This window comes from Ranitomeya imitator, chromosome 5 (genome assembly GCF_032444005.1).
Source record: "Ranitomeya imitator isolate aRanImi1 chromosome 5, aRanImi1.pri, whole genome shotgun sequence".
Taxonomy (NCBI): domain Eukaryota; kingdom Metazoa; phylum Chordata; class Amphibia; order Anura; family Dendrobatidae; genus Ranitomeya; species Ranitomeya imitator.
In genome coordinates this window covers 315,131,771-315,141,574 of record NC_091286.1, presented here as the reverse complement: position 1 = coordinate 315,141,574, position 9,804 = coordinate 315,131,771, and the positions used below count along the sequence as shown (strand labels likewise).

At 40.4% G+C, this 9,804-nt stretch overlaps 1 protein-coding gene across 1 annotated transcript in view; it reads left to right on the top strand.

Moving 5' to 3' along the window:
* Positions 1-4,962: 4,962 nt before the first annotated feature.
* The window catches only part of PRDM13 (PR/SET domain 13), a 6,708-nt gene continuing 1,866 nt past the window's right edge, over positions 4,963-9,804 (top strand). The window contains exons 1-4 of the mRNA XM_069767993.1: positions 4,963-5,170; positions 6,724-6,855; positions 7,305-7,425; positions 9,471-9,804. The exon at positions 9,471-9,804 is cut by the window's right edge and continues 1,866 nt beyond it. Of these exons, the coding sequence (XP_069624094.1) occupies positions 5,030-5,170; positions 6,724-6,855; positions 7,305-7,425; positions 9,471-9,804 (728 nt within the window). The 5' untranslated portion in view covers positions 4,963-5,029. The remainder of the gene's footprint in view (positions 5,171-6,723; positions 6,856-7,304; positions 7,426-9,470) is intronic.

Below are 9,804 nucleotides of genomic sequence, written 5' to 3'. Positions count from 1 at the left end.
CTCTGCATATGCTTCCAAGTGCTTTAATCCCAATTAGGGGCGGCTGACACACGGTCCTATTCATCCCAATCAGGCCCTGAATACATTTGCCTAGAAATGAACTTCACCAATAGAGACTCCCTTAAATGTGCCCAGCAGCAAGGAAAATCGAATTGAGTCAATGGCTCCTTCTCTGGGGATGCGGGAAGAAGAGGTAGGAATGTGTAAGGTGCAGCGAGACACGGCCATTTATGGGACCTTTATCCGCAGCATGTGAAGCGAGAGAGCCGAGCACAATGCCAGTGCCCTGCTAGTCCTGCCCGTGTCAGCGCTGGGTGACCATGGCACTAATTACTGATACACATGGCCACACTGGCCCTAACGAGTCATCTGCTAGGACTCCCATAGAAACGGAATCACTATTCATATCCTATTCACAGACCGCAGCCCCTTGTGTCCCCTCGTCCCCTAGCGGGAACACAGGATGGCTAGCAGGTTCTCAATTCACACCATAGAAAGGGGGGTAGCTGGTGGTCGATCGGAGATTGGAAGGAACAATCAGACTGACTAGATCTCATCCAAAACGTAACATTGCAGAAACGTTATGGGGGATATATATATATATATATATATATATATATATATATATATGTATATAATATATTTATATATATATATTATATATTTTTTTTTCACTTTGCGCTTTGTATTATATATATATATATAAATATATATATATATATATAATTATTATTATTATTTATTTATATAGCACCATTGATTCCATGGTGCTGTACATGAGAAGGGGTTACATACAAGTTACAAATATCACATACAGTAAACAAACTAACAATGACGGACTGATACAGAGGGGCGAGGACCCTGCCCTTGCGGGCTTACATTCTACAGGATACCCGTATATGTCTAGATGATGGATTAAAGGACCAATACAATTGACTTATATATAAAATATTAGATATATAAGTCCGTCTATGAATGTATGTATACACATATATATCATATACATACTGATTGAATAGTGTCATGACTGATAGACACGCTTGCACTAGGATATATGGAATAAACATACATGGAACAAATACATATTTACACACATATGTATATAGATATACCGTGAAATATAAAACATATCTGTATATAGAGCATTGTTAATTAATAAATAGAAAGAAATAAGTAGCTTTATTCATCCAGATCACTAACGCGAGTCCGATATGTTTGCACCAGTATAATGCTTGATAATACTACTATTAATTTCGAGAGAAAAAAATAAAAACCCTTGAGCTGATGGTCCTGTTCAGACTGGCAGTGGCTGCCCATCCCTCAGACCTTGCCATCCTCTGGTCTGCAGCCCTTTGCTGCTCTGAATGGAGCTCCCTGGTGGGACTTTGCTCTCAGCCCCTGTTCTTCTGTAGATGACTGCTGTTTCTTAACATTCATGCCTCATTATGGGGCAACCTGTTAACTGCAAAGCTCCCAGTGCCAGTCTGCTACCAAGGGGCACAGACAGTTCAGTGCTTGGCATAAACAGGGCTCCCCCAATAAAATATCTTTGTGCCCAGCTTTATCTGCGTTAACGAGACTTCCAGATTCTTAGCTGGAGTCTATAAAAGCCATGGTGGAATGTTTTGATTGAGTCCAAACATTGTCCTGGAATAAAGCTGAAACCATGTAATTAATGTGTCTTTTTAATAAGGAACAATACGGCCGTTCAAGCTCTTTAATTTCATTTCATTTTCCATCCCATTTGCTGCAAACACTGCCCTCACTTTTACACCCAGCCTTTCAGGCTGCATTGTGCTCCACTGGGCACATTACATTGCTTTCACCCTTGCTTTTTAAGGCAAAGAAAATGTGTTCCTATTGCCTTTTGTCATTTCACTTGGGGAACTTCGACTTTGAGCCACAGGACAGAATAAAAATGGACTAGCTGGTGTGAAAGCTTCCCGAGCAGCCTCCTCTATTCTCCCTGGATGGGAACCAGCCACAATTGGCCATATTAATAAATAACTGGCCTCACAGCCGGCCTCTACATGAGGCCACTGATATAGAGCCTCGTGTCCTTCACGCCCTTTGACTCATGAAGTCCTGGATGGAGACTGTCCCTGAGTGAGGCAGGAGGCCACCTTTACCTCCACTCCTGGAAATGAACCAGTGTCATCTCAGAATGGCCAGAGGTTACCAGCACATTGTCACTGCCCTCCAAACTATCCAGGAACCATTCATGGGGAGGATCAAAGAGGTCATCAGAGTTTACTTGTCCTCATGGTGGAGCCGGCAGTGTCAATGAAGCTCCTGCAGAAGTCCACTCCATTGGCATCCAGCTAAGATACCAATCAAGAATCAGATAACCTAAAATATACATAAGGTGACACCAATGTCACTATAGCAGCTTGTATGGTGTGTTATACCAGGAGAAGACATAGGGAAGCCTTAGTGTGTCCACTATGTTCTTATTTACTTTTCAAGCTTCCATATAATCAGGGCAAAACATAAAAAATAACCATATTACAGATATTGATGACCCGTCATCTGCATTATTAGGTTCATGACATAACTGTTGAACTGGTCATGAAATACAGATTAAAGATCAATGATGGTTTTATGTCAATCATCTTATAGCCAACCTTTGGCAGAGGATAATAGGGCTGGGAGCCTTGAGATGGGCAGTGGGCACTTTCTGTATAATAAAAAAATCTATAAATATATGTCTACTTTGGACCAGTAGATAATACAGAAAAATACTATCTATCTATCTATCTATCTATCTATCTATCTATCTATCTATCTATCTATCTATCTATCTATCTCATATCTATCTATCTATCTATCTATCTATCTATCTATCTATTATCTATCTCATATCTATCTAACTATCATCTATCTATCTATCTATCTAATTATCTATCTATCTCATATCTATCTATCTCATATCTATCTATCTAATATCTGTCATCTATCTATCTATCTATCTATCTATCTATCTAATGGAAGTTTAATGAGTCCAAATGGGCTCAATAAAGTCTATGTTTTCTATGTAATCTTTTTTTTTAAGTCCTGCCTTTTGAATTATTTATATTATGGAACAAATAGGATATTTGTTGGAGAACTTGCACCCACTGTAAGTTCTTATTAAATGATGCTGCTCCACAAGCTTCTATCTCAATGTCAATCATCTATCTATCTATCTATCTATCTATCTATCTATCATGTATCTATCTATCTACCTACCTATTTATCTATCTATCTATTTATCTATCTACCCAATATCTATCTATCTATTTATCTACCTATGTATCTATTTCCATATCTATCTATCTATCTATCTATTATCTATCTATCTACCTATCTAACATCTATCTCATATCTATCTATCTATCTAACTATCTATCTATCTATCTATCTATCTATCTATCTATCTATCTTTCTTTTATCTATCTTTCTATATCTATCTATCTAATTATCTCTTATCTATCTATCTCTTATCTATCTGTTTATCTTTCATTTGTCTATCTATCTATCTATCTATCTATCTATCTATCTATCTATCTATCTATCCCTCCCATATCTATCTATCTATCTCTTATCTATCTATATCTTATCTATTTATCTACCTCTTTATCTCTATACTTCATCAGCTGTAGTGTATCACCCCCTTACAATTCAGGCAATGTCAAATACATAGTAACGAAAAAAGAAATCCAGCTCACCATAGTGACGATCCCAAAAAGAACTCGGAGCACGGAAACGCTGTGTCAAGGTGTGAAGAAACCAGAGAACAAAAGAAGAATTCCAGCTGGACGAGGTAGTGAAAAGTAAAAACTTGGTACTTTATTCACTTCATGTTAGAAGCAGAGGATAAAACATCAGCACAATATAGATAAAAGCACTATCTACGCGTTTCAGGTGGCACAGCACCCTTAGTCATGATATGATATTACTATATCATGACTAAGGGTGCTGTGCCACCTGAAACGCGTAGATAGTGCTTTTATCTATATTGTGCTGATGTTTTATCCTCTGCTTCTAACATGAAGTGAATAAAGTACCAAGTTTTTACTTTTCACTACCTCGTCGAGCTGGAATTCTTCTTTTGTTCTCTAATGTCAAATACAACCAAAACATAGAAAGATATTTAGAATCCGGTTTCTTTATAAGGGATGTTGTCCAGAGTTTATTTGATGATGGAGACCATACAATGATATCAGCCCCTACTGTCTGTCCTTATTGACTTTTCTGCATCATAAGGTTCTTCTTCCAAGTGTTTGGGAGAAGCAATGTTAATAGATAAACTTTGCTTAGTAGTCAGTCAGTGAAGCATATGAAATGATGGTTATTTAGGAAAAACTTGTAGGTATTTCTGGTGTTTCCCCATCAAGTACCTGTCCAAGTTTTGTCTGGCACACGCCAGGAATCAATAGGAGTTAACAAGTCCTTAAACATTCCTGGTCCCTTTGTTAATCAGTCCTTTGCTATAAAGCCAAGGGGAGAGAATTAAAGATCTTTGAAGTCTATTAAAGCTGAAAGGAGTCAGCCAAGTAGACTTGAAACAGTGGGCTCTTCTGCAGAGCTGGTTTGTCGCTGGACAATACAGGGAGGTAGAATTTATGGAGAAATTATACAGTGGATTTGTCACTTAAAATATCGTAAGTGTCCAGGGCACAAAGCCCCATGCTGAGGATTAATGGTCCCTCCAGACCTCTCATTCACCAGGGGCTTTTCTCTGCCCTTGACAAATTGGGTTTTTAGGAATGGGAAGGTCGCCTGGACCATTGTCTCCCCCTCATTCATGGGGGCTGATTATGCAGGAGGGTTAGGGAAAGTATCCATGTGACCCTCTTGGATGGAACTGTGCAGCTGCTAGGGCTGCTCAACTTTCTCACCAAACTCTGCGCCCCAGAGCATCATCGTGCCAAGGGGGAGCCCTCCCGAGCCATAGAAAAGCCGGCGTGCATTGAGCTGCGCGTCACTGTGCGGGCGGAGATAGCCAGGGTGAGCTGCCAGTCCCCAGCCTGCGCCGCCAGTGCTAGCCATGCAGCCGAGCCGAGCCCCGGCCATCAGCGTCAGCGCAGACAGCAGCATCCCGCACAACCTGCGCCTGGGACCGCTGCTGGGCAGCTTCAAGCTGGGCAAGTACCTGTCCGACCGCAGGGAGCCTGGCCCCAAGAAGAAGGTAATCCCACCGGTGCCAGCATCCCCTCACCACATGCACAGATTTACCCCAAAACTATTCACTTATGCTAGAAACTTGCAAGGGGCTGGGGACTATCTCACGCACTTACTACTGAAAAATATTTAGAATTGAGAGTCCTCAGTGGTTGATACCTTTCATCTTTATGGCACTTACTACTGGACATGCATTTTCATTCATTTTGATTTAACCAAATAATTAAAATTATCAGAATGCTATATTATTATATAGACCATATATCTATATACTTATACACAAAAAGCTATATATACACATATATATACACGCACAGACATATATATATATATATATATATATATATATATATACATAAATATGTATAGACCCTTTTTTTAATTTATCGATATAATATATAGACACATATAGACATACACACATTTATGCTGAAATGTAGGTGCATTTCTAAACTACTTTTATTACCCGTAATACTTATATTACAGAAAAAAATTAAATGCATTCACTAATTGAGATTCATTAAAAAAAGAAGAGATTGTAGCATTAAAAAACAAACATGCAAATTAGGGAGAGATGCATAGTTTACAATTAATACATTACCTTAAAAATACATACGGGAGCATAAAACAGTTACTGGTAAATAATTGCCACGATGTACAATGGTCGCAGATCAATAGCTTTTGTCACACGTTCCGCTTTGATTTTTAATGTCTTTTAATTGTATTTAAACGCCCTGCCAGACTCTCCAAATTTATTCCTCATCATCTGCCTCCATTGGGTTCTCACATTAGTTTGTATTGTCCTAGTGACTTTTATTGCATGGCCATTCAGACACAGTGATATGGTGTATTACTATATTGGTCCCTATGGGGAATAGAGATGGGGTATTCACAATTTATCTAACGCAAAAAATAGATAGAAAAATAGAGACAAGCAGAGGTAGAAGTGAGATGTATAGCCATATATAGATCGACAGATCTTTCTAACCATATATATAGTTATATATATTTATATATATAGTTATATATATTTATGTATAGTTAGAAAGATCTGTCAATCTATATATGGCTATACATCTCACTTCTACCTCTGCTTGTCTCTATTTTTCTATCTGTATGTACATGTAAATATATATATATATATATATATATATATAAAGTATCTATGTGTAGACACACAATAAATATATGTTTACATTTAATCTGAGGCTCAATGATTCTGAGTGTATATGTCTCATCTGTCTACAAATATCTATCTATCATCTATCTATTTATCTATGTATGTATCTACGTATCTACGTATCTATCTATTTCATATATATCTATCTATCTATCTATCTATCTATCTATCTATCTATCTTTCTATATCTATTTATCTATCTTTCTATATCTACCTATTTATCTATCTATTTTTCTATATCTATCTATTTATCTATCTATGGATCCAAATAATTGCGGGTGCCTCAATCTATGAATGTTCAGCATATTGTCCCATTGTCACTAATGGGAACACATTGTAGGATGTGAACAGCCAGATGACGAGACGCCTTTCTATTTCAGGTCCGATTTGTGAGAGGGGAACTTGTGGATGAATCAGGGGGTCCGGCCTCGGAATGGATAGGGTTAATCCGAGCAGCCAGAAACAATCAAGAACAAAACTTGGAAGCATTCTCTGACTTACCAGGAGGACAGGTAGGTGCACACTGCAGAGGATGCTTGTTGGTTGTGGGGTACAATGATGATTCGGGTGATGATGGTGATGATGATGATGGTGGTATACATGCAGTGCTCCCAGAGACGCCTTTGCTGCGTCCTCCCCTTCTCACTTCTGATCCCGGCACCGGTCCTTCTCCCTTGTGATCCCGGCACCGGTCCTTCTCCCTTGTGATCTCGGCACCGGTCCTTCTCCCTTCTGATCCCGGCACCGGTCCTTCTCCCTTCTGATCTCGGCACCGGTCCTTCTCCCTTCTGATCCCTGCACCGGTCCTTCTCCCTTCTGATCCCGGCACCGGTCCTTCTCCCTTCTGATCCCCGCACCGGTCCTTCTCCCTTGTGATCCCGGCACCGGTCCTTCTTCCTTCTGATCTCGGCACCGGTCCTTCTCCCTTCTGATCCCGGCACCGGTCCTTCTCCCTCCACAGATTTATTACCGGACTGTGCGGGAGGTGCGGGCTGGAGAGGAGCTCACCGCCTGGTACTCTAACTCGCTCGCCCAGTGCTTCGATATATCCACCACAGCTACCCCAACACACGATGAGAAAGGTAACAATTGTCAGTAATGGTAGTTATTATTATTATTGTTATTATTATTATTGTTGTTATTATTTCGTTATTACTGCTGTTTGCGGATCCCTCGTGTCCTTCATGCATTGTTCTGTGCACCCATTCCCTGCTGGCGTGTAATATACAGGTTTATTCCTTCACATTTTATACAATCAGTGACAATAGACAATATTGCATTAGAAAAATATCGCATTGAAAGCTAATGCGGTAAACTCTGCGTCTGGCTTTGCGGACACAATACGCGGCGACCTGAGGACGCGACCGTGAGCCGCACACTGGGATCTCCCGACATGTGGCGGAAAACCTGAATTGTGAATAATTTATTAGTTTATTGCCTCTTTATAACTCCGCCCAAAAAATCCTTGCTATGAAATGATTGCGACTTTCGCAGTTTTGCTACGGATTCCGTAAAGGAGATGGGCTGCTGCGTTCTAGCGGCTTCATATTATAAGCACTACGCTTTTATTTTATTATCATCAATATAATAATCACCAATGGGGATGAGGATGGGTCTGACAATATCAGCCAAAAAGAGCCCAGCTGAGAACAGAACAAGTACTTTACACGGAAGAGCCCCTATTATCCGGCCACACCAATGACAGGATTACATCCACCACCCTGGGACGGACGGACGGACGGACGGACACACACACACACACACACACACACACACACACACACACACACACACACACACACACACACACACACACACACACACACACACACTCTAATATTTTTTTTAATTAGTAAAATAAATAAACTGAAAACAAGTAAATAAGTGACGAGAGGATGCATACAGCCATTAATTAAAATAAATAAAGACATAGATAGATGCACATATTAATAAAAAAAACTGCACAGATAAAATAGAGTAAAGTATATGTATACATATCCACTTTAACACATATTAATTAGTGGTAGTTAAAAGTAGTTAAATAATTACATTAAATAAATAAAGACATAAACAGTTAAAGGGTAACACACACATACACACACAGACACATATAAACATACATACACATACAGACATATATACACACATGCCGTTATACACACTGCACACAAACATACACATACTTCGTACCCATATAAACACACAGACACACATACACACACATGCACACATATATACACACTACAGACACATGCATGCACACACAAATATACACACTAGGCACATACACATACTACGCACGCATAGACACACACATGCACACATACGCACACAAATATACACACTACGCAGGCACACACATACATACACAAATATACATACTACACACACATACAGACACACACACACACACATACATATATATATATATATACACACACATATACACACACATACAGACACACAAATATATACACACCACACACATATATACACACAAACACACACAAATATACACACCACACACACACATATAAATATATACACACAAATATATATACACACACATACAGACACACACACCACACACACATACACACACACACACACACACAGACACACACAAATATATACACATTACACACATATATATATAAATATACACACACACACCACACACATATACATATACACACACACACTACACACACATACATATACACACCACACACACACACGAGACTCCTACTGCCACAGACGCGTCAGGTCGCAGACAGATGAGGCCGTGTTGCCGCCGGTCGCAGGGGTGACAGCAATGATTGCGCAGCGCTGTGTTAGCGGGAGATCATCATCATTCCATGCAGCCATTGTTATTGGGATGAGCGCACAAGTAGCCAACATACGCTACCTATTCTTCCAATGTCAACAGATGGGCCAGATCCTATGACAACAGCTGTGTGCTGGGAACAGGGGGTTAATAGGGACAGGACCGCAGAGTTCAGCAGGATTAGGGCAGGAGCCTCCTCACTCTGCGCAGTCTCTGGCTCCTCCACTAGGGCAGGCTTTGATGGGTAGGATACACAGTCCTGTAGAGCTGGTCATTAAGTGCTGTTGTTTCATCCTCCAGGTGAAGAACGCTACATCTGCTGGTATTGCTGGAGAACCTTCAAGTTTCCCAACACCCTAAAAGCTCATATTCATTTCCACTGTGCTCTCAGTAACGGCAGAGGCTTTCTCAATAATGAGCACATCAGGAGCGCGGACATTTTCAACCTTTCCCCCAAAGCCGTGGATGGGGTGGCTAATCCCACCCCACCCCTAAGAGGAAGCCATCAGCAGGCCAACGGTGCAACCAGGGACCCAATAAAGAGGGAGTCCCCCTTATCACCAGCTTTGAACAAACTGGGAGTGATCAAAAAGGCTCTTGGCAAGGAGGAGCAGGACCGAGCCCTGGACATGAG